This window comes from Mirounga angustirostris, unplaced genomic scaffold (assembly GCF_029215605.1).
Source record: "Mirounga angustirostris isolate CCGP_5_RB_7025 unplaced genomic scaffold, mMirAng1.0.hap1 SCAF_6, whole genome shotgun sequence".
NCBI lineage: Eukaryota > Metazoa > Chordata > Mammalia > Carnivora > Phocidae > Mirounga > Mirounga angustirostris.
Genome location: NW_026991714.1, coordinates 101747969 through 101774480, shown reverse-complemented (window position 1 = coordinate 101774480; position 26512 = coordinate 101747969). Strand labels below are relative to the sequence as shown.

The 26512-nt window shown below is 36.9% G+C and overlaps 1 protein-coding gene across 5 annotated transcripts in view; it reads left to right on the top strand.

Moving 5' to 3' along the window:
• MICU1 (mitochondrial calcium uptake 1) overlaps positions 1-26512 on the top strand; it is a 230262-nt gene that overhangs the window by 79174 nt on the left and 124576 nt on the right. For 3 of the 5 annotated variants that reach the window (XM_064594795.1, XM_064594796.1, XM_064594797.1), the window contains 2 exons: positions 13716-13759; positions 14360-14533. In XM_064594795.1, coding sequence (XP_064450865.1) covers positions 13716-13759; positions 14360-14533 — 218 coding nt within the window. Of the gene's footprint in view, positions 1-13715; positions 13760-14359; positions 14534-22463; positions 22625-26512 lie in introns of those variants that run through there. The other 2 variants (XM_064594798.1, XM_064594799.1) reach the window with 2 other exon arrangements.

The following is a 26512-nucleotide window of genomic DNA, read 5'->3' as shown; positions in this document are numbered from 1 at the left end:
GAGAGAGCGCATGCATTCTCTCACAAGTGGGGGTGGGAGGGGTGGGAGAGGGAGAAGCAGACTCACTGTTCAGCAGGGAGTCCAATGCAGGACCCTGGGATCATGACCTGATCGGAAGGCAGATGCTTAACCGACTGAGGCACCCAGGCACCCCCAAACTACCAGAACTCTTACAATTCAACAAAAAGACAAACAACTCAAGTAACAAATGGGCAAAGGACTTGAATAAACATTTCTCCAAATAAATAGGCAAATGGCCAATAAACACATGAGAACATGCTTAATTTATTAATCATGAGGGAAATAGAAATCAAAACCTTGATATACTACCATACCCACCAGATTGGCTATAATTTAAACACAAACAAATGTTGGTGAATATGTGTAGAAGTTGACTTGTTGCTGGTGAGAATGTAGAATGGTGCAAACACTGTGGAAAGCAATTTGGACATTTCTCGGAAACTTAAACGTGGAATTAACCATAGGACCCAGCATTTCCACTACTAGTATAAGCCCGAATGAAATGAAAACAGGTGCTCAAATGAGTACGTACATATGAATATTCGCAGCAACACTATTCACAGTACCCGAAAAGTGGAAGCACCCCAAATGTTTAACAGCTGAATGGATAAACAGATTATAGTATATACATACAATGGAGTATTTTTCAGGTGTGGATGAACCTTCACAACATTATGCCAAGTGAAACAAGCTAAACACAAAATGCCACATATCATATGATTTTATTTATATGAAATACCTAATATAGGTCAATCCATAGAGCTAGAAAGTGGGTTGTTAGTTGCCAGTAGCTGGGTTGGGGGAATGAGAACTGATTGCTTAATTGCTTTGAGGGTTTCTTTTTCGGAGTGGTGAAACTAGATAGAGGTGGTAGTTAACACAACACTGTAAATGTACTAAATGCCACTGAACTACACACTTTGAAATGGTTATTTTATTTTAATTGAATTTCACCTTAATTTTATTTTATTTTATTTTTAAGATTTTATTTATTTATTTGACAGAGAGAGACACAGCGAGAGAGGGAACACAAGTAGGGGGAGTCTGAGAGGGAGAAGCAGGCTTCCAGCCGAGCAGGGAGCCCGATGTGGGGCTCAATCCCAGGTCCCTGGGATCAGAACCTGAGCCAAAGGCAGATGCCTAATGACTGAGCCACCCAGGCGCCCCCACCTCAGTTTTTAAAGGGGGGAAAAAGTGAATGTGCAGTCAGTCCTCATTTGCAGATTTTGTGTTTGCACGTTGGCATACTCACTCAAATGTACCCGTAACCCCATAATCCCTGCTTGCAGTGCTTTTGCAGTCATCTGCAGATACGTGCAGAAGAGCAAAAATTTGAGTCACCCCTTACATATGTTGGCCAGCTGAAGTTAAGCAAACTAAAGCTCTGCCTTTTTGTTTCAGCTTTCATTCTTTAAACAAGTGTCCTTGGAGGGAGGGCAGGAGAGAAGAGGGGGAGAGAATAAAATGTCTTTAAACAGAAACACCCGTAAAACAAGGTTTTTTATATATTGATTGACTAACAAAAATGTTGTGACTAGAGGTTCGAGGAACCTAACCCCATATTCCCCCTAGGAGAAATTGGTCGGTATTTAGCAATTCATTTTTCACGGCAATTTTATAGAACATAAGTACCACAATTAGCAAGAAATGATGATATGATGTCTTGATTGGCTTTAAAACAATCTGGAGTGAGGAGAAGAAGTAAGAAGGTTATAAATGAAATAGGGTTGGCGATGTGTTGACAATTGTTAAAGCTAAGTGATGAGTGTATATATGTTGATTATATTATTTTCTGTATTTTTATACTTGAAAATTTCCATAACAAAAAATGTAAATATGTAGATTTCTTCCACCTTTGAGGGGGTGATAGTTCTACCCAGAGTTTTCATTTGTCCTAAAGATGTATTAATGTTAATAAATAGGGGCAAAACATTACAAACTCCCTCGTTAGAAAATGTCATAACTCTTTCTGGTTCCCCAAGCTCACACTGCTATTTCACATGTTTGTATTTTGACCATATAATTTACTCACCCTGAGTGATGCCCTTTCCCTCTCAAATACATGATGAATTCTTATTTATTTTTCAAAACCCAACTCAAATGCCGCTCCTTATGGTGCCTTCCTTAAACATATCGTTTTGTTTTTATATCCTACTCCTGTACCATATATGCTTTAGAGGATCTCTGCTGCTGTAGCATGGGACCTCTGCAGGAGCCCACTCAACTGTGTTGGAATATGCACACATGTGGAGGTACAACGGAGTTTACTCTTTGTTGAGATTTGGTGGATAAATACTCTCTTCTCCACTGTCTTGGGTGGTCAGTTCTGAGACATAAACTACATGGTTTCTCAGATGGACCAAGGAGAAGTGAGCCCTAGTTGTCTAAAGCAGTAATCAGCTCAATAACACACCCTTGAATTGGTTTTCCCTCCTTTCCTGTTTGCCTTTTCCTGATCCTCTTGCAATGATTCCCTACTTTTCAGAAAACCCAATCTAGACATCATTTATTTTACCTCATTTGTATTATAAAATTTCACACATTTTGGATTTTCCTGATTGTATCCCTATGGTATTATTTAATATGTTCTTCTATACTTTGCATTTCACCCATGTAGAAAATATATAGAAAGCAACTGAAAGAGAATATATCAAATGTATTCTCTAAATGCTGAAGTTATAAGGAATTATTTTATTCTTCTTTATGTGTTCCTTTATTTTCTAACAGACTGCATATACATTTATTCAACGAGTATTCATTGATTGACCTCTGCTGTGAGTTAGACACTTTTCTATGTGGAAGGGATGCAGTAATGAATAACATAGACAAAAATTCCTCCTTTTACAGAGTAGACAGTCTCTTATAATCAGAAAGAAGGTATATAAGGTTTCTACTAATTGCATTGAATTTTAGATTAAGAACCTTTTAAATTAGTTTTAGCTCCTTGTGAGATGTGGAAGGAGAGATTAAAGAAGGCTTCCGTTTAAGATGGAGAAAAAAGGATTGTAAAATATTTTCCTGGTTTTTATGATAGTAAAATATTTTCGTACCTGTCAAATTATTTCTGAATCTAATTTATATCAGTAACTTTAATTTAAATAAGAATGTGCTTTGCTTCCAGTGTGACAGTGAAAATGAAGCAGTATTCTAGGCATGTCACTAAAGATTATTTGGTCATTTAAGGAAGATTTTTTTTTTCCCTTTAGAAATCATATATTTTAATTGCTTCTACCCATTTTGATATTTAACTTTATAATCTTTTGTTTTTTAATTATTGAAAAACCTGTTACATGAGCAGAATAGTTACTAAATATCTAATATGCCATGCATATTCCTGGTTTTCATAAAAAGCCAGAATAATGAATAATTGCTTTTCTTTTAAGGTGATGATCATGAGGGAAAATTATAATATATTAAAATGAGATCCATTTGGGAAATCTGGCTTCATTTTTGTTTGCTCATGAACAAGAATTTCCACAAATGTTAATGCAGCAGAAGTAAAATATGTATTATTCCTATATGGGTTGAAATAAAGAAAAGAATAAGGCTATTTCTTTTTATAGTTTGAATTTCTATCATCAGATGGCTGGACTATAGCCAGTAGTTCATATTTCAACTTTGTTGTGTCATGTCTTTCACACATACCATATCCCAGGATACCTAACAGATCTAAATTTATAAATTTTAGTTTTAGAACAGTTTAAAGCATACAAAGTCCTAAAAGTGAGCAGTTTTTTTTTTTTTCAAAGATTTTATTTTAGAGAGAGAGAGAATGCAGGCAAGTGGTGGGGAGGGGGGACAGGGGGGAGAGAGAGAGAATCACAAGCAGACTCACCACTGAGCAGGGAACCCGCCATAGGGCTTAATCCCAGGACCCCGAGATCATGACCTGAGCTGACATCAAGAGTCGGGCACTCAACAGACTGAGCCACCCAGGTACCCCTAAGCAGTTTTGAAATGAGTGGAGAGCTAGGGGTGCCTGGGTGGCTCAGTCGGTTAAGTGTCTGCCTTCAGCTCAGGTCATGATCCCAGGGTCCTGGGATCGAGCCCTGCATCGGGCTCCCTGCTCCGTGGGGAGCCTGCTTCTCCTTCTCCCTCTGCTTATGCTCTCTCTCTCTGTCAAATAAATAAAATCTTAAAAAAAAAAAAAAAGAGTGGAGAGCTAGTGAAGTTCAGTAAAAAGCTGACTAAGAATATTTCTGCACTGAATACCAAGAAAATTTAGAGTAGCCAATACATTAAATGGGGAAAAAAAGCATAGTATATACTTGAATATGTCTCATCTTCCTTTCTGTTCAATCCTCATGTCTGCACCATCCCCAGGTATAGTGGATAAGGCAGTTGCTTCAGGCTCTGGGCTTTGAGTGACTCTTGCTACTGTAGTAACCAGTATTGCATAGCCAGCCAATGATTGGGAGAAGCAGCAGCAATGGGAGAATTTTTAAAGAACTATATAGAAAAACTTGAGCTTTAGTTAGAGTAAAGAGGATCCCTATTTCCTTTCCACCATATCCCACTGGCTGACAGTATTTATATTGACCTGATTTTGTCTCTGTGGAACATGAAAAGAATGTAAAAAGGTAAACATAGATCATACTGTGATTTACTTATCCTGAACTTCATGTTCCCTCTGGGATGACCCTTCATGCATTTAATAATCTTACCTTTACTTTGAGACACATAATTTTATACTTGATCATATACAGTGGGTTCTGGCTCAAGATGGTGACGTAGGAGGATTCTGAACCTCCTCCCACAGACACACCAAATCTGTAGCTACATACAAAACAATTTCCTCTGAAAGAAACCCAAAAACTAGATGAGCGACTCCTACACATTGGGCAAATGAGAAAAAAACCCACACTGAAATAGATAGGAGAGGCTGAGACACATTCTTGCCATAGACCCCATCCCTGGCACAGCAACCAGTAGTCAGGAGGGAATTCACAACCCTGAGCTTCTACTGGAGGAGCTGGGGCACTGAACCCCACAGCTGGCACCCCAGTTTTTGAGACCTGCACCTGAGAGATGAGCCTCCTGAACATCTAGCTTTAAAGCCAAGAGGCCTTATGTCTACAACATCCAAAGGGCCCGTGCAAACACTACATCAAAAACTAATGATGAAGTATGGTGACTAACATAACATAATAAAATAAATAAATAAATAAAATGAATTTGGAGGCCAAAAAAACCAACAAAAAAAACAAAACAAAGAACAAAGGGCCCATGCAGAGGCAGGACTCACATTTGTAGGTTCTATAGGACTGTATCAAACAGAGAAACAGTTCTTAACCAGGGCACAGTGCAGAGACAACAGACTGAAATACATCCCCAGTCTTTCTGTGAAAGAGGCCTATTGGCTTGTTTTGAAGCTTTGGCCTGTGGAGCAGGCTTCTGGTTTAACGCACATCTGAAGGACTGCTGAAATACTCTGCAAAGACCTTGGAAGTCAGTGGGAGCTATCTTTGTACTCTCCCTCTGCCTCACTCCAGGTCACCAGGATCTTCTGGAAGGGAACTTGTGCACATGTCTGGAGCTCTGGTTTGTGTCACTGCCACCCAGGACACACCCCTTGATCACCTGGCTATCCTGGCCATAGGGTTTATGTTTGCAGGTGCCATGGGACTGTAACAAATGGAGAAACAGTTCTTAATTGGCTTCCTCCCCAGGGCACAGTGCAGCAACCTGAGACTGAAAAATACCCCAAGTTTTTCTGTGATAGAGGCTTATTGGCTTATCTTTATAGCTGTGGCCTGAGAACAGGCTTCTAATTAAACACACATCTAGGGGCCAGCTATAATCCTGTCCAGAGACTGGGGAGACTCATGGGTGTCATCTTCATCCTCTCTCTGCCCTGCCCCAGGTGGCAAGTTTCTGAGAAAGGAGCTTCTGTACATATTTGGCTTCCCAGCTTTTGTGGCTTCCGCCCAGAGGACACAGCTTTTAATAATTTGGCTCTGGTAGCAGTGGGGCTTGTGTTTACAGATTCAATGGATAATAAGAAACAAACAAAAAACAATTTTTAACTGGCTATCATTCAGGGCTCAGTGCAGAAGCAGCAAACAAAAACACCCATCTCCCAGTCTTCCCCTGAAAGAGGTATATTTGCATACTTCAAAAGCTGCTACCTGGAGCACCTGCGTGGCTCAGTCGGTTAAGTGTCCAACTCTTGGTTTAGCTCAGATCATGATCTCATGGGTTCTGGGATCAAGTTCTGCATTGGGCTCCATGCTGGGCATGGAGCCTGTTTGGGATTCTCTCTCTCCCTCTCCTTCTTCCCTCCTCCCCTCAAAAAAGCTGCTACCTGAGAGTCTGGCTTCCAATTAGTTTGAATCTAGGTGCTGACTGAGATTCTCCTCTTTGACATACTGAGAAGGTCTTGGCATATCCTCAACTACTAGGAGTCTCTAAGAGTAAAGTAGGCTGCTTGGACAATCAAAGGTTTGAGAGAAAACCAAGAACTAGGGCAGGGTTGAACAATAAGGTTGAATTTCTAAATGAGGTCATTCCTTTAGGATTGAGAGAGGTGGCTGTTTTGTTGAATGCATGGAAACCCAACACAGAGAGTCAAAGAAAAAGAAGAAATAGAGGAATATATTCCAAAGGAAAAAAGATAAAACCTCAGAAAAAGACCTTAATGAAATGGAGATAAGTGATTTACTTGATAAAGAGTTCGAAATAACAAAGATCCTTACCAAACTCAGCAGAATAATGTGTGAATAAAGTGAGAATTTCAGCAAAGAGAGAAAATATAAGAAAGTATCAAATAGAAGTCACAGAACTGAAGAATACAATAACTGAACTGAAAAATACAATAGAGGGGTTCAACAGCAGGGTAGCTGAAGCAGAAGAAAGGATCAGTGAACTTGAAGAAAAAGCAGTGACCTATTCAATCAGTGTAGCAAAAAGAGAAAAGAATAAGAATGAGTGAAGATAGCTTAAGGAACTTACGGGACAACATCAGTGGACCAACATCCACATTATAGGAGGCCTAGAAGGAGAAAAGAGAAAGGGGCAGAAAAGAAATCTTATTTGAACAAGTAATGTCTGAAAATTTCTCTGAGCTGGGGAAGGAGACAGACATCCAGATCCAGGAGCTCAGTTCTAAATAAGATGAATCCAGGGGCGCCTGGGTGGCTCAGTCGTTAAGCGTCTGCCTTCGGCTCAGGTCATGATCCCAGGGTCCTGGGATCGAGCCCTGCATCGGGCTCCCTGCTTGGCGGGATGCCTGCTTCTCCGTCTCCCACTCCCCCGGCTTGTGTTCCTTCTCTTGCGGTGTCTCTCTCTGTCAAATAAATAAATAAAATCTTTAATAAACAAACAAACAAATAAGATGAATCCAAGGAGACCCACACTAAGACACATTATAATTAAGTATCAAAAGTTAAAGGCAAGGAGAGAATCTTAAAAGCAACAAGAGAAAAACAACTTGTTATGTATAAGGGAACCTCCACAAGACTATAAGCAGACTTTTCAGCAGAAACTTTGCAAATTGGAAGAAAATGGCACCATTTACAGAAAGTGCTCAAAGCAGAAAACTGCTAACCAAGAACACTCTACCCAACAAAGCTGTCCTTCAGAATTGAAGGAGAGAGAGAGAGTTTTCAAGACAAGCAAACACTAAAGGAGTTCATCACTACTAGACTAGCTTTATAAGAAATGTTAAAGGGAGGGGCACCTGGGTGGCTCAGTCATTAAGCGTCTGCCTTCAGCTGAGGTCATGATCCCAGGGTCCTGGGATTGAGCCCTGCATCGGGCTCCCTGCTTGGCAGGAAGCCTGCTTCTCCCTCTCCCACTCCCCCTGCTTGTGTTCCCTCTCTCGCTGTGTCTCTCTCTGTCAAATAAATAAATAAATCTTAAAAAAAAAAAAAAGAAAAGAAATGTTAAAGGAAGTTCTTTAAGCTGAAACAAAAGGGCACTAATTTAGTAATAGGAAAACATAGGAAAGTACAGACAATGAATATATTTTTGAAGCTTTTTTGTGCTACTGTTTTCTCTCCAACAAGGTAAGTGACTTCTGTTGAAGAACCTTGTCTTCTACTTTCACTTTTAGTTCCTTGCAGTGTTGCTGAGTATAGAGCAGGTGTTGGTCAGCAACAGTGAACTGCCTGTTTCTATATGGCCTATGAGCCGAGACAGGTTTTTACTTTTTTTTTTTTTTTCTCATTTGAAAAAGAATACTTTGGGGCGCCTGGGTGGCTCAGATGGTTAAGCGTCTGCCTTCGGCTCAGGTCATGATCCCAGGGTCCTGGGATCGAGTCCCACATCGGGCTCCCGGCTCAGCGGGGAGCCTGCTTCTCCCTCTGACCCTACCCCCCTCATGCTGTTTCTCTCTCGCTTACTCTCTAAAAAATAAATAAAATCTTTAAAAAAAAAAAAAAGAATACTTTGTGACACCTGAAAATTATATGAAGCTCAAATTTAGGTGTCCATAAAAGAGTTTTATTGGGGTATATCCAGACTCATTCATTAGGTATTATTTATGACAGCTTTCATGCAATAGCAGAGTTAAATAGTTGCAACAGAGACTATATGTGGCCCACAAAGCCTAAGATATTTTCTTTTTTTTAAAGTTTTATTATGTTCTGTTAATCACTATACATTACATCATTAGTTTTTGATGTAGTGTTTCATGATTCTTTGTTTGCGTATAACACCCAGTGCTCCACCTAAGGTACTTTTTTTTTTTTTTGATACTTTCTATTTGACCTTTTATGGAAAAAATTTATGACCCCTTCCAAAACAATAAGAAACATATGTATTGTTCTCTGTCCTTGGTTTCTGACACAGAGCTCCTAAAGCCCTTGTAGTTAGGATGCCAGGAGCTACCCAGAATCTGTTCTTCTCATATGGATGGCAGAGTTGTAAGAAATCAAGCCAACCTCAGAAGTCCATTCCAGAGGTGACTTAAGGTGGCTCAGTCAGTCAAGTGTCTGCCTTTGTGATCTTGGTGTCCTGGGAATGAGCCCCATGTCCAGCTGCCTGCTCAGTGGGGAGTCTGCTTCTCCCTCTCTGTCTGCCTCTCCCCCCACCCCGCTTGTGCATGCGCTCTCTCTCAAATAAATGGATGAAATCTTAAAAAAAAAAAAAAAAGCCCATTCCACTCCCCTCCCCTTACCTTATCTCTCCCTCCCTCCCTCTTTTATATTCTATCCCTGAGATAGAACCAATTTAATGTGTCTCTCTCTGTCAAATAAATAAATAAACTCTTAAAAAAATAATAATAAAATGGTAGACCTAAAACCAAACATATCAAAAATTACATTAAATACAAATCCTCTAAACACATTAATTAAAAGGTGGAAACTATGATATTGGATAAAAAATAAAATCCAATTATATGTTGTCCACAGGAAACCCATTTTAAAGATACTGCTATATTTAGGTAGATTAAAAGTAATAGGATGGAGGGATGCCTGAGTGGTTCAGTTGGTTAAGCATCTGACTTGATTTCAGCTCAGGTCATGATCTCAGGGTTATGAGACTGAGCCCTGTGTTGGGCTTGCAGTGGGTGTGGAGCCTGCTTAAGATTCTCTCTCTCCCCACCCTAAATCAATCAATCATCAACCAACCAGTCTCTCCCTCTGGCCCTCCCCACCCAAAATAAACACATAAGGTGATAGGATGGAAAAAGATATAATAAGAAAAATAAATCAAAATAAAGAGTGGCTACATAAATATGAGACCAGGTAGACTTCAGAGCAAAAAAATATTAGCATAAAGGTCAGTTACATAATGATAAGAGAGTCAATTCATGAAGAAGACAGAATAATACATTTTAAACATGTATGCACCTACATGTAATTAACATTACATGTTAATTAGTTAATTAGTTGAATTTAAATTAAAAGCATAAAAAAATAAAACAAGTCTTTTAAATGTTCGTTATGAAGCTTCAACTGAGGGGCGCCTGGGTGGCTCAGTTGGTTAAGCGACTGCTTTCGGCTCAGGATCCCTGGATCGAGTCCCGCATTGGGCTCCCTGCTCGGCAGGGAGCCTGCTTCTCCCTCTGACCCTCCCCCCTCTCATGTGCTCTCTCTCTCTCTCAAATAAATAAATAAAATCTTTAAAAAAAAAATGAAGCTTAAACTGAGAGTATTCTTTTATTTATTTATTTATTTATTTATTTTTGAGAGAGAGCCAGCGAGGATAGGCGGGGGCGGGGGGGGGGGGGGGACGCAGCGGGAGATGCAGACTCCCTACCAAGTAGGGAGCCTGATGCAGAGCTCGATCCCAGGACCCTGGGATCATGACCTGAGCCGAAGGCAGATGCTTAACCAATTGAGCCACCCAGGCACCCTACTGAGAGTATTCTTACAGCACTTCTGCACATTTATATTATTTTTGGTGTGGGCTCAAGAAGAGAGCCAACCGCCACAATTAAAAGGTTTTTAGACAAAATCAGAAAACATTCATTTTATCTTTCTGAGCTTCAGCTTTCTCATTAGTAACAACAATAAGATAGTGTTTACATCACACTAGGAGCATTTAATGACTTCGAAATTTCTTTGGATAAAAGTTTAAGAGTCACAGGAAGCACCTTAAGGAAAACAGCATAATGTCCAGTGTTTCTAATCATGGACCCAAAGAGCAGAGGTGGAGAAATGGAAGGGAACCATGTTATAGGGGAGTCACTTGAGTATCATTTTCATACTACACAGTCTGTGTTTTCCCCTTCCTTCTCCATACTCTCCCTCCTCCCAGTAATTGGACCTAATAGAAGCTCTAGAGGAGTAGTGAGTAAGAATAGCTTGAATTATTTCATCCATCCACATTTCCCATACTACATCCACCCCAGTCATGTTAAGAACTGATCTAATCTGACCATCTGCTTCATTTGACAGGTAAAGAAATCTAAATATAATAAGATGAAATAGGGCGCCTGGGTGGCTCAGTTGGTTAAGCGACTGCCTTCGGCTCAGGTCATGATCCTGGAGTCCCTGGATCGAGTCCCGCGTGGGGCTCCCTGCTCGGCAGGGAGTCTGCTTCTCCCTCTGACCCTCCCCCCTCTCATGTGCTCTCTCTCAAATAAATAAATAAAGTCTTTAAAAAAAAAAAAATAAGATGAAATAATCATTTTTTTCATCTTAAAAGTATTAATCTCTTGGCCTATTTTATATCTGTATTTGCTTATAAATGACAGGAATTCTCAGTGTGTGCCAAGTTGTCCTTACATGCCCCTCCTTTTTTTATTTTTTGCAAAGGTACATGGTAAAATATTTTCCAAACTATAACAAAGAGCATTCAGTGAAAACACAAATCTGTTCCATCTTCGCCACCCTCTGATTCCATGTCACATAAGCTACCACTTTTTAAGTTTTAAGTTAACTTTTTTTTAGTTCTTTTAGGTATTACTCGAATAATTTGATATGTGGCTAGTTTGAATTGAGATGTGCAATAATTGTAAAATGCACAACAGATTTTGAAAACTTAGCATGAAAAGGTTAAAATATCTCATTAATAATTTTTATATTGATTAGACGTTGAAATGATGCTATTTTGAATATATTTTGTTAAATAAATTATATTAAAATTAATTTTACTGGTTTCTTTTGGTTATTTTAAGAATAATTAAAATGATTAACTGTTAGAAAATTTTAAATTATACATATGGTTCACATTTGTTGCTCACATTATATTTCTTTTGGACAGTGGACTTTTAGGACTACTCTAATTACTAGTAAGCATGTATTTCCCTTAGTTGATGTACCAAGTTTACTCATGAGATAGCTGATTCTAGTCTGATTCTCATTCTTTTATAAAGGACCAAGGTTTTTTCTGGAAAGTCTTAGGATTTTCTTATTCTTGGTATTCTGAAATTTCATAAGCATATACTGAGTTGTACACAGTTCTTGTTCATTTTGCTTATTAGAACACTTGGTAAGCCCTAGCTTGTGTTACTCTTCAGCTCTGAGAAATTTTCTACTAATATTTTTTTTTTAAGATTTTATTTATTTATTTGACAGAGAGAGACACAGTGAGAGAGGGAACACAAGCAGGGGGGGAGTGGGAGAAGGAGAAGCAGGCTTCCTGCGGAGCAGGGAGTCCGATGCGGGGCTTGATCCCAGGACTGTGGGATCATGACCTGAGCCGAAGGCAGACGCTTAACAACTGAGCCATCCGGGTGCCCCTGTACTAATATTTTTGGATTATTTCCTCCCTATTTTTTTCTTTTGTACAAAATTTCTTTGCTATTTCTGAATGAGAAAAGGTCTTGTATGATATTAGACCTCTAGTATTAAGTCTCTGTTTTTCTATAATTCTCTCTTATATTTTCTATTTTCCATTCTGTTGTCTTTTTTGCAGTGGTCCTCGGAGGAAACCTTATCCTAACCTTTTGACAGTTTATTAAAAAATAGGATGAGATAGGGGCTCAAAGGGGCATGTGACTCTTGATCTAGGGTCGTGATTTCAAGCCCCACGTTGGGTGTAGAGATTACTTAAATAAATAAAACTTAAAAAAAATAGGAGGAGATAAGCAAACATAGTTGTCTACAACTCTTTCTTCTCTGTTCTTTTGTCATAGAAGTATGTTCTGCCTTTATGACTGTGCTGTCTTCTTGAATATATGTGAGGTTTCAAATTAGATTTGGTTTTTTGTTTTGTTTCGTTTTGTTTTAAATTTCCTTCTGTTTCCTGACTTACCTCTGTTTTGCAGTCAGTGGTTTGTTTTGTTCAGGGCAGGCTGCTAGAAGTGAAGCACATTTTAGATAAGGAAAATATGTAACTAAATGTGTAGAAGCAGAAATGCAAAAAGCTTCCTCTAGGAAGATAATCTGATCGTTGTAATACTGTGAATGTAATGAGATAAGGGCCTGAACTATCATGAATGCAGTGAGAACCAAAAGAAAAGAACTGAGTAATTATGCAAGAAAAGTAAGTGTAATTATGAACTGATTTCTCCACTCTAAAACCTCCCAAAGCACCACTTTATTGAACTAGTTATATGCTCCCTTGTAGTGTTAATTATTATACGTGTATGCCTTTCTAACTAAATTGTGACTCTTCAGGGCCGGGCTTATATCTTACTCGTTAACTTTTTTTATAAGTATTTATTGATCAAGCCCTATGCCAAGGGCCAGGAGAAAGCAGTAGTCAAAGACAAATAATCCCTGCCCTCAAGGATACTTAATTACTTACATCTTTCACAGTGCTTAGAATTAGATGCTAGGTATTCGCAGAGAAAATATTTGTTACTTAACCCTACTTTAAAAGGTAATATTAGGATGGTCTATTGTATTTGTTTAGGTGTATTGCAAAATTTATTTGATATTAACTATTCTCTCTTTAACTTGATACTAAAAAAATTATTATGCATTCAGATTAAACTAATATCCTTCACCTTATTTAAAGGTAATATAGCACATTGATATAATGAAAACAGCCCGCCCTTGAAAGAGTCCAGGTTCTAGTTTAGCTCTACTGTTGAACAGGTTTGCACATGAATTTTTATCCTCTTTATCTTCTCAGAGCCTCAACTTTCTCGTATGTAAAATAAAGGTTAGATCTTTTAGCACTGACACTGAATCCAAAAGTGGAAAAATTTTTCATTCCCATAACCTTTGAATAATGTTGTGGCTAAACCATCTAGTATATTTAATTGAATAATTGGAAATGACAGAGAGCTGTCATTTCATGTTTTATTTGAGTTATGATCATTGACTAAATACTGTTTTTTTTTTTCTCTTTTACAGACTTGGGTCTAGATCAATATACAATAAAACGCTTTGATGGAAAGGTGAGCGAGCTATGACACCTAATATATATATCCTGTTGTTTACTAAGAAGATTTTAAAGTTCCTCTAGAATTATTTGTGAGAAATTTCTGAATGCCTGTTCTTCTTGTCAAAAGAGCATGTTTCTTAGGTTGGAAGGCCTATAAGTGCCTTCAGATGCTTCTACCGAAAAAATCAGGCAGATTTTTCTACATTTTTCCATATAAGATAACACTCATGGGTAGCCTGCTATATATAGTAAGGACTAATTCGGTGTATGTTGACATTTGCATTTTAATTCAATTGCCATCATAAAGCTTAACAAGCCCCCAATAGTACATTTGCATTTCTTATAAAAACACTTATTTGATTTGACCTTCCTCAGACTTTGACACTCTATAGCAGTAATCCTAACTAGAAAATTATAGAAGTCTTTACTGGTGCTTTTATAATAATTATGAAGGCCACCCCAAATTTGCATATGCATTTGCATTATACTTTCTTTCAATTCTTTATTTTATGCACAAATAAATCACATAATTAATTGTTCTTCAAGTATAGAAAATGAAACTTTCAATTTTATCATCTCAAAGCAGTCAGTTAAACATGTTTTTCCCTTTCAGGCTGAGCTCTACAAAAAGAAAAAGAAAGTATTACACAGGGTCAGAAAGAAAAGTAAAAGGTCAATTTTACAGAGGAGGAAGAAAGCACATCAGAAAGAAGAGAGAGCCCGGGATGGCTCTACAAAGCTTAAAGAGAAGGAAATCAGAAGGAAAATCATGCGGTGGCTGGAAAAGGCAGGACCACAAGAGGGGTCTAAATGGGTGGAGGTCAGGGTTAGTAGAAGCTGATCTTGCAGGAATATGTCGATCCTGCATCATTATATAAAACTCTATGTACTCATAAGGTGAAGATATAAATAGGAAGATCTTTTGCACAGGTGGAAAGAACGAGTGGCCACCTTAAGAGCTGAGCGATCTCAGTCAAGGCTTCCAGCCTAACAATTGCCTTTCCCATTCATATGGCCCATTGCCTTCATCTGGGTATGCTCTTTTTAAAGTCACATATTCTAAAAGAAAAAATGATCAAAAACAGCATTGAACTAGAATGTTAGGAGACAGGTTCAGAGCTGGCTCTGCTTTGGGACAGCCACATCTTTGATCCTTGGTTGTCTCTGCCTCATGTATAATCAAGTACCATATCCATGTGAAGGTTATTTCAGGCACTGATGTCAGGGTCTTATTTCAGAATCTCTGGCAAATCAGGCCCCTGTTTTATCTGTCTTTGTGTCACTCAGAGTCCAGCATATGTCTGCCATATAGGAGGGGACCAATAAACATTTGATGACTTGGAAAAATCAACTAATCAATCACATATTCTTTGGAGATATGGCTCATTAAGTCAGTAATATGTTATAGCAAAATCAGTCTAACAAATCACAGTTTTTGGTCACTGAAGGAATTCAGAGTAGCATGAGATTTCTATCCTCTATTATATTTATATATATGTAAATCTGAAAACATGTAAAGAAGTTGAATATGTGCAAGTTGAACAGCAAATTTACATGTTATAGGAGAATTTCCATTCCTAGAGGTCTCCCAAATATAAAATCCCTAGTGGTCACCCATGTTTCATAAATGCTCCTTAAATTTTTCATTTCAGCCCATAACTGTCCACTTGAGGCTAAAAATTTGCAGCTCTGGGCATGACCGGTGAGCTCCACCTTTGTTTCAATCATATTCAGTTTATGAGCTCTGTATTTCCTCCCATTAGTATCATCTGCATTTTTCTGTTTTCACTTATTTTTATAAAATAACAAAAGTAAACTGCAGTAAGACATTATAAGTATTTGAGTGCCCGCCTTGCTGTAGAGATGAAAACGGCAGTACTTTGTTTAGAAGGCAGACTTTATGACAGATTGTAGTGCAAATGTTTGGGCTCTGAAATGGGAGTAGGAAAGCAGGATTTAGGGATCTCAACATATAATGGTTCAAAGTATGACTCGTATGAAATTCAGGCATATGAAAGTTGACCAGGGGAACAGGTTCTGCAGGAGAATAGAGGAATGGCAGACTCACATAGGGGTAGTGTAGAACTGAGCCAGCCAGCTTGTCCCCTAGCAAAGAGTGCATGGATTTTTCTTTCATCCACGTTATGATATGCATATTTAATCCCTTTGCCAAGTACGTCATTTAAGTACTGTATTAATTTCCATCAACTATATCCTGAAGGTTATGGTTCTTAAATAGGATTTTTAAACTAAGTTCACCTCTGGTTTATGTCTTTATGAATAGTCTTTTATTTCATATGAAGTTTAAGAAAGTAGTTTCTGTGCTGTTTTTAAACCTTGTATAATGAGGTATACAACATTCATTAGGGTTTTATCAGTTTAGAAGTTTTTCCAGGGATTTTTGCCATGTATTTGTGATATTTGTAATAAGAATCATCAATGCTTATTCAACTGTTGATCTTATTATTTTCCTTTAGATCTTCATGTCTCTCTTTCTCTCAGTCAGAATATCTTAATTCTTAAGTAGCAGCTTCCAGAGTGTATAAATCCTAAGACAATTTCCTCTTGAAAAAACAGATTTGTGTAGTAATTATAGTACATTTTATGCAAGATGGCCAGAAATTTAGTCCAAAACTAATACCCTAGAGGAATTTCCTTTTAAACTTGCTTTGATTTTTAGATGGGTCATTTTCTTTCTCTTGTTTTAACTTGAAAGATAAACTAGTTATGAACTACTTAGAGATTTACTCCCATCTTCTTATCCCCCCGCCCATTGTTTTAACTTTTAACACACCATGTAATAAAGTGTATCATTTGACCAGTAGGTAACACTGCCTTATTTTATTGTCTTTTAATTGAACTGCACTTTAGCCTTTTTGTCATTGAAAGCAAGAACAAATGTAGAAACAGTATCATTTTGCGGAGTTTTCTCATTTGTGTTTGAATTTCATACAACCTCTAAATGCAAAGTAGAAAAGAAGGCCCAACTGATACTGAGAAATAATTGGAGAATTATTTCTTGTTTTGGTGCCTATCATCTTCTCTCTTCTTTTGTTTGACTAGAAAAATGCTCTTAAGTAAATGAAACATTCCTGTTTCAACTGATAGTGAAACTGAATTTGATTAAGCAGCTTTTGAATTTGGGGGAGGATCTTTTTCCAGAGCCCATCACTACCTAGTGTTAATGTACACTAATCCTTTACTCTTAGTAGCAATTTCCTTTGTAGAAAAGTCATGAAATACATTATTATTGGCACTTGCATCTTTTATGCATTTCAGAACTATACTAACACAGGCCTTATATAAAGAAGCGATAGTGTACCTTCACTTTAAGAAAACGCTTTGTAGATAGGTGATACTTTAAAAGACATTCAGACTGGGTCTTTAAAGTTCAAAAACTCAGAGCTTGAAAGTTCAGATTTTTCTCTTCAAGGATGTTTGAATATCACTACAGTGTACTAGCACTATTATACAGATGGAAATACAAAATATAGTCTGGCTTTTGTTTTAGTGTAATATATCATAGATTTTTTTAAAAATGCACCCTCCCCCTGCAATGTCCATGCATTCTGCTTATGACTTGTTCATGTAGTTACTTCATGAAGTTTGGGTTATTTCTTTAATAAAAGCTATATTTTTCTGGTTTAATTTTTTTTTTTTAAGATTTTATTTATTTGAGAGAGAGAGTGAGAGAGAGAAAGAGCACAAGAGGGGGGAGCGGGAGAGGGAGAAACAGACTCCCCGCTGAGCAGGGAGCCCGATGCGGGACTCGATCCCGGGACTCCAGGATCATGACCTGAGCTGAAGGCAGTCGCCCAACCAACTGAGCCACCCAGGCGCCCTCTGGTTTAATTTTTTAATCACATAATAACTGGTCTATAAAACAAAGCATCATTTCTAAATGGAGGCTTTATATTATATAATCATCAAATATTTCTTTCCTTTAATGATTTAGTTGCTGTTTTTTATTGGTGTGGCTTATCTCAAGTGGTTATACCCTTTATTTTCCTGTTTCTCTTAGCCCTCCCTTTTTTCCCTCAGCATATCAAAGATAGAAATTGTTTTGGATTTTCTGTTCCTGTTGTATGTGATAGACAACCCTCTCTGGACCAGACACCACCAATTTTTTTTTTTTTTTTAAGTTACAGTAGAAAACTGCATGGTCTAGGTAAAATTGTTTCTTAAGCAAGGAATACCTATGTTCCAGAGTTTTGACATAATCCTCTTCTCGCTTCTAAAAACTTTGTAAAGCTCATACTCTTTGTCAAGTAACAATGAATTGCCCATTGAAAGTAAATTGTTCATTGTTATCATTTTACCATGTATTTCTTTTTCAGAAGATAGTTTTTTTAATTCTTCCTTCCCTGTCAAATTCCCTTTTCCCCCAACCACTACCTGAACATTTCAGAAAGCATCCCTCTGGACTGCATTTTCGTTATTTGTATTTACAGTACCCTTAGAATCTCTCCAGTTTGGAAGAAAGAGTTAATGTGTGTTTTATTCCTCTCTTTTATGATACCTACAAGAATATTTGTACATGTGGAACAGAAAAAATATTTTACATCAAATTAAAATGACATTGTTTCCCCCCCTCCCCCCCAAAATGACATTGTCCACATTCAGGTGAAAGAGATAAAAGTATGGTCAAAGCCTAGAAAAGGAAGAACTGATTACAGTGTTTATAACAGAAAAAGTTATCAGCAGAAAAAAAAATGGCAGCCATAGTTAAAAATCAAAGCTTTAATATAACCAAAGGCTTTTAATTGCTTACTAGATAAGAGTTCTTTAAAAAAAATATTGATATGGGGCGCCTGGGTGGCTCAGTCGTTGGGCGTCTGCCTTCGGCTCAGGTCATGATCCCGGGATCCTGGGATCGAGCCCCACATCGGGCTCTCTGCTCAGCGGGAAGCCTGCTTCTCCCTCTCCCACTCCCCCTGCTTGTGTTCCCTCTCTCGCTGTGTCTCTCTCTGTCAAATAAATAAATAAATAAATAAAATCTTAAAAAAAAAATATTGATAAATGAACTTTAAAATGATATTCTGCTTAGGGGAAAGTCTTGGTTCCCCAAGGGAAATGTGAGCATTTTCCCCTATTTAATGCTTTTACTTAAGTTGTTTATTTACTTTATATCAAAGATAAGATCTTAGTGTGGAATAAGGGCAAGTATAATATTACTTCTTGACATGCATAGTAATGTGAAATTTATTGTAGATCAAGGAAATGTAAATTAGGAGAGGGGAGGGACTGAAAGCTCCATGGGACAAGAGTTTGATGAATCTTCACATTTATTTGAAGTGTTTTAATTCTGCTCACATTTATATAGCAGGTTATGATGTTATGGGAATTCTGCATTGTTCACTAGGCACATCTCTCTTTCTCTCTTTTAGTTTCCAAAGATGAACCTAAGTCAAGTCTAAATTCTTGGTGAATTGATATATTTCTTCAGGTTTTTCTATTAATAAATACAAATATATAGACAGAATTGTGTGATTTTTTTCACCATGTTTTTATGTTTTTATTTGCCCTACCAATCCCATCTTTACAATAGAGTATATCACCTGTGTTGTCTTACTTTTATAATAGGGAAATTTTTTATTTAAAAAAAGTGTAGCAGATTCCAAGAGAATGCACAGATTTCCCCCACTGTCTAAAATTAGAGCATCCCTATGGAAGCTTTCATTAAGCTGAAACAGCATAAAGCAAAGAAACTATTACCATTTTCATAAAAGCAAAAATCCTCTTTGGATTTTTTTCAGTTAGCAAAAACAGGTACCAGCATAGGTCTTTCGTGAAAGAGAAGTGGTATAAAGCAGACTTTCAGATAGCAGGGATCCTGTAATTCCTGGAAGCCTGAAGTTCTCCGCAAGTATTTCATATTCACATATTTATTTTAGGGCTGAAGATTTAGCCCATTTTAAAAACCACATTAACATATTCACTCATTAGTTGTCAGTTGTTTATTTTTGCAATTTAAAGTAAACTGTCTAAATGAAAAATACTTGACTCTATTTGTCTCTTGCAGGAATTATTACTAATAATAACTATATGAAAAAGAAGAATAGTTGAAGCTTTTTGAGTGTTTATCACATGCTACACTCTATTTTTGTTTTCTGGTTTTGGTTTCACGTGCAATGTGGGGCTTGAACTCACGACCCAAGATCAAGAGTCGCATGCAGTGTGGACTGAGTCAGCCAGTCACCCCTACACACCGTTTTAAGTGCTTACATATAACTCATTTAATCCACACAGCCACTCTTTTAGATAGCTTACTACTTTTATCATCATTTTACAAATAAGAAGCTACATAATAATTTTTTTTTAACATTAGATCATATAAGCTAGTAGGTAGTAGAGGCATGATTCCAAATTCGTAGTCTGGCTTCAGAGTTCAGTCTTAAGCACTGGGGTATCTTATTCATATATCTAAGCAATTTGTCTATATGATCAATTTGTAAATAGAAATTTCTCTAGTCAAGTAGCTATTTTAATACTAACTTAATGCCGTTTGTGCAAAAAAAACCTTGATATTTCACTTTCTTTTTGCTAAGCATGTTGAAGTTAATTTTTTCTGCTTTGATAAAGTACAACTAGAAACCCCTATTAACCTGAGAACCCACATAGTATTTTTAAAGAAAGAAAATATAAGGAGTATATAAATTTTAATACTTGAATTTAGGAATCAGAATTTCAGCTTCATTTTTATTTGCTCCATTATTTTCTCATATGCCATGAACACTATTGAGCATTTTGAAAAATGCAGTGTCTTTTCTTTTTATTGAAACGATCTCTTAAAGTGTGCAGTATTGAAAATTTGTATCTTGGCTCATTGTCATCAAGATATTAGAGAAAATAATATTTCTATTACAGACGAAACTTACTCTCAAATATTGATTGGTTGTGCGTTAAATGTAGCATCGTTTGAATAGGGCCACTTACTATAGTGAGTCTAAACAAGCAAAAGTTTAGAATGTAATTGCATTACCAAGGAACTTAACATTGTGATTTAGCATTTCAAGAAATCCTTTGACACCTGTTGCAGTTTTCTGTTGTACTTTTAGGCTGTTTGTTCATCTTTCTTCTTTTGCATCCATAGTTCTCTAAATTATTTTTAAGCCATTTTCTCAATTTTCTCTCTTCTTACAAATTAGCAAATTTAGCTCTTTTGTAACACACCACAACCCTAAGAAAATCTGGCTTTGGTGTCTGAAATATTTTCCAAGAGATTTCCATTTTGAGCATCTAAGTATTTGATAGCTCTGTGTAAATAATTAGTAGATGTTGTAAGTATGCTGACCTTGAGTAGGAAAAATACAACATTATGGATTGCTGTACTTCTTAGTATGTAATAGCACAGGATGAAGAGTGTGACTTTGGATATGACAATTCTATATTCATAAATGGGCTCTCTACATACTTGATAGGTAACCTTGGGCAAGAGACCATTTAACCTCTCTGAGTATCACCTTCTCAGTAAAATCAGGACAATGTGGTAAAGTATCTGGCTCTACAAATTATAGCTACTTTCCATGACTTTGAGCCCTTTACTCAATTTATAAAAGGAGTTAGCTGCTGTCATATATATTATCCTCTTAGTTTGTATGAAATGCTACAGAATAGCATCTCCTCTGCCTAATTGCTCTCTCCATGCCAGTTAAATCAGCTGTAAAAATCTCCTTGGGCTCTCTGTAAGAAGCAATTGGCTGGGATTAAATAGCTAGTCCATGAGCTAAAGAGAGACCTCTGGTTTGTTTTCTCATATCTGAGCTATCCTTCATTCGCAGTGATTCATCTCACCCATGTGTTGTAAAATCCTCTGGGCCTCTGTCACATCAGTCCCAGCTTTAGGTTTGTAAATTGCTAATAGCATGTATTTCTCAGTCAAGAACTTTTATCACTCTGCTAAGCTTGTTTTGAGAAGTATGGTAAGTTTGGGTTGAATTTTATTTCACAGTGAAGTTCATTTGTTGAAAAAAAAATCTTTAAACCCATTTGATATATGAAGATACTTTGTTTTTGTTTTTTTTATTTATTTATTCATGAGAGATAGAGAGAGAGGCAGAGGCAGAGGGAGAGGGAGAAGCAGGCTCCCCGCGGAGCAGGGGGCCTGATGCGGGACTCGATCCCAGGACTCTGGGATCATGACCTGAGCTGAAGGCAGACGCTTAACTGACTGAGCCACCCAGGCATCCCTATGAAGATACTTTGGAGTGGTGTACCCAGCTAAATCAGCTAACCTACACTGCTTAATCAAATGCCATCCTCCATGATGGCTGGCTTTTTATCACTAATGTGAATAGTAATTCATTTAGTGCAACATAATTTTGTAGGAGACCTGTTGCTAAGTAGTCATTCTGAACTCTTCGAGTAGTTACTAATCCTTTAAACTCATCTGAGTTTGGTTGCCTGTATTTTAGTATGGATGGTAAAGCAACAAATTTGTCATGAAGTTTAAAAATATTATATCCACGAGACATCCTAATAGGAAACCTTAATTAAAGAAATGCTTTGACTTCCCATGACAAAAAATGAAATGTTTGCCTTCCCATTTCTGTAAGAAACAGACTATTACTCATGTGTTTTCTTTTTATAATATTATGAAGTTTTTCTACAATTGTGTGTTTCATTTGGGGGAGGTTAGGAATTGAGGTGTTGGGGTTTTTGTTTTATTGTATACCTAGCAGATAATATATAAAACATTTCTGTGTATTCCTCCTTTCCTGTTTCTAGGTGTTCAGTGAATTTATTACAGATCTAAATTCGTCCTTATATGTTATAATACTTTGTGATATGTATGTTTGATTTTGGAGTTTTTGTTCATGTAATCAGACGATGTCCATTTTTTTTCTTTTTCTCATCTTCTGATCAGGATTTCTGGCAGGTACTGACTCAGCAGCATGTGCTTTAAATTAATTAATGTTCCAAAATCCATAGTAATGCTTCAGGGACAAAGGTTCAGTGCATGCTCATGTCCTTCCCCCTGCTCCTTTCAGAATGATTCAATTCCTGTCACTTTAAACTAACATATTTTATCTTTAATATGACAATTCCAACACTGCCCTGGCCCTTGAGAATATAATACCTAGCATGATTTAAAAGGAAGTTTTAACATTATGTGTCACACAAAAGGTCAAGAAAATGTTACCACTAAGTTGTATAAGGGATACTCAGTCAGTTGGGTCATTTAACTAGTCTTAGGATGTCATGTTCCTAGTTAAACTGTTAGCAGGAACAGTGACTGGCAGCAGTAATTTCAAGTGAAAATTGATCTTTTCTTTTGTTTTGAAATTTCTTACATGATAAATACAGATAAGTCTAGTTGCACTTGTTCAATAAAATGGCTTAACAGGAAAGAAATGGAACATTTAGAAAGACTGCATTAGTTTGCTTTTTTGAGCTAATCAACAAATTTAACTTGGAAAAGCAAGCAAATGCATGAAGAAAATCATGAAAGAGAATATATAGGTTGTAATCTGGCAAAAGAGAAGTACTCTTTAAATAGATCTTTGAAGACTTACACTCTTTAATTATAATTTATAAATTATTAAAATTTATTCATTTTTTAAAAAGACATTACTCTTGTATTGCTTAATAGAAATAGAAACTAAACTAAATTATATCTTTTGTTTTAAAATAATTAATGATATAATTAATGAGATCACAGTGTGCTCTTTACTTTTATGTAACATTTTTCCTGTGCTTCCTTTTTTTAAAAAATGGGATATATTTTTAGTAGTCTTCTTACCAAATCCCAAACCAATTATCCTGTTATTGGTACAGTTGATTATCTTACTTCTGTTTTTAATTGCATTCTGAAATAAACCAACAAATACTTGAATGATTATGTCAAAATAATTTATCGATGATCCTGGTATCAATGTTTCTAAGCCTGGAGATTCTGTTTTAGAATAGCTATGGCACAACTAGTAAGCATAGTGCTAAGGAGAGTATATCAGATAAGGTACTTAATACCTGTGATTGAGGAAAGCTGCTTCTACTTCTGTAACTGTGGCAGGACAATTTGTAGAAGGCATCTAAAAACTCTTTCTTCCCTTTGATGGTTGTATGGTTTAAGGCTTGAAAATTTAAAATGACTTGCCTCACATAGCTGTCCCTTTTAGAGAATGAGACGAGAAAAGAGGTAGGAATTGGTTAAGTGCTTGGAAGTCTCTGGAATCTGCAGTATTGGGTAATCAGCCACCATAGTTGACAAAAGAGCACTGGTCTTGAAACTTTGACTCTTGAAGGTGATATCCTTTGTTGAGTAAGGATTCAAAATCAAGTTTTACTCTATTATTAAGGATATCTTGTGAATAAGCTTTTTGTATTGAAAATAATAAACTTTTTTTTCATAGACTAGATAGTGGGGGATTGTTTATCTCTATCACTATAAATATCACTCATTTTGGTGACACTAGTATAAATCCTTTAAGGTTCCAAAGGTCAGGGAGCAGTTACTTTATAGAAGAGGGCTTTCTTGCTTGCTTCCTTAACAAGGATTTGTCCTTTGCATGCTAATAAGTTCCTATTGCCTGTGGAAAGGCTGGAATCATTTTGTTTTTCTGGTAGCATAGAGCTGTTCTTCAGATGCAGCTTATGAATGGTGTGAAATAATTATATTGCTGTGAGGAGTATTCATAATGTCTCTTTCCAGTCTCTGAGTTCCACCACTACTAAAATATGTTGATTTAATTCATGTGTTTGATGATTCAAGCTGAAAAAAGAAATGATAATATAATCATGAAGTGCTCCCAAGGAGGGTGTAGTTTACTTGATTGCCCCAAATATTCAGACATCTATTAATATGTCTTTAAATACATTTTTATTTTAGATTGTTTTGTTTGAACTTGGGGTCAACTACCCATTTGATTTATCATTGTTGATTTGAAAGCATAAACATGACTAAACATTACATTTCTAACACCTTCATGTTTCATTTTTCCATCATGAAACAAGATTTGAAATTCACTTTGACATGGGAGGACTTGGTTCCAGATAACTTCCTTGCACAAATACTCTAACATGTTTTGAGGTTACACAAAGTGAAAGATACTCAAAACATTTTTTTCTCCTGTTCCAGTAAAAATGGGCTCTCAACTTAGCCTAAACATCTATTGATGATCTTTGATTGCAGAGAAAGTGTGAGAATAGCTTTTGCTTTGCATATTTGTCTTTGCCATGATGCATTTTTTTAAGTTCCAAACTTAAATAAAAAGCTTTTCCAATTACAGTTTAGTCTAATATCTATTAATTAAGAGCATGAAGAGCCATTACCTTCTTGAACTGATACTCATTTTCAAAATGATTAAAATATGCATTTGAACAAGTCAAGGCATAAAAATACATTGTACACCTGCATTGTTAACTACTTTCCTCTTCAAGATAACTGAGCTGATACAAGCAAAGCCCCAGGATTAATATTTTACAATAGTGAACTCTTGTTTCGCTCTGAAAATATTCAGTCCCCATTAACAATTTCAGAAGTTGCAAGTAATTTCTCTGCATTTGATACAATATAACATATAATGGTTCTGGAGTCAAACCATGACCTGTCCTGCCATTTTATAGCCTTGTCACCTTGCACTACTTATTTAATTTCTCTGAACTTCAGTTTTCTCATCTGTAAAGTGCAAATAGTAGTATTACCTATCTCATAGGATTGCAGTGAGGACTTAAAGAAGTGTATGTAATCCAAGTGCTTAGCACAGGGCCCACAATGAAATATGCAAACTATAATTTTTAAATTCTTTTTTTTTTTTTAAGATTTTACTTATTTATTTGACAGAAAGAGACACAGCGAGAGAGGGAACACAAGCAGGGGGCGTGGGAGAGGGAGAAGCAGGCTTCTCATGGAGCAGGGAGCCTGATGTGGGGCTCGATCCCAGGACCCTGGGATCATAACCTGAGCCGAAGGCAGACGCTTAACGACTGAGCCACCCAGGTGGCCCTAATTTTTAAATTCTTAATATACCTTTAATGGTCAGTGGTGTTCAAGGGATACCTATAAGTGTTAAGAGTTCAAGCTGATTTAAAAATTCTTCATCTAGAGGGCTTCCTGGGAGATGGTAGTTATTAGAACAGTGTAGAATGGTTGGTGATCCTCAGAGTGAAACTCTGTTTTTATGATGTGATTTTTTCTTTTTTTTTTTTTTTTAAGATTTTATTTATTTATTTGACAGAGAAAAACACAGCGAGAGAGGGAACACAAGCGTGGGAGAGGGAGAAGCAGGCTTCCTATAGAGCAGGGAGCCCGATGCGGGGCTCGATCCCAGGACCGTGGGATCATGACCTGAGCCAAAGGCAGACGCTTAACGACTGAGCCACCCAGGCGCCCCTGATTTTTTCTTGTAATAATTTTTTCCTTATGGGAGACAGTGAGATGCTATATTGACTGACTTTTCAAAATTTGTATGTGAGATGGTTTTTCCATGAAGTAATAGGGAAGCCTTTTATAACCCACGTGACTGAAACCAAGACTATTGCTGAACCCATGACACTTCTTTTCACTACTGATTGAGTGGCCAAAGTTCAAAATTACATTCTTAGATTTAAATAGCGAATAATCAATAATGGTAAAACATAGATTCTCCCACCCACAGCTGCTTCAAAGCAAGTATGCAGGCATAATGTGGTAGGAAATAATAGAGTTAACAATTTTCCCCTTCTAAGGTTTTGATAATACCTTATCAGATACTGAAGACTGAAATCCCTTCAATAATGTTGTACACTTCCTTAAAGTGAATGTTATTCCAGGAGACTTACAAATTTT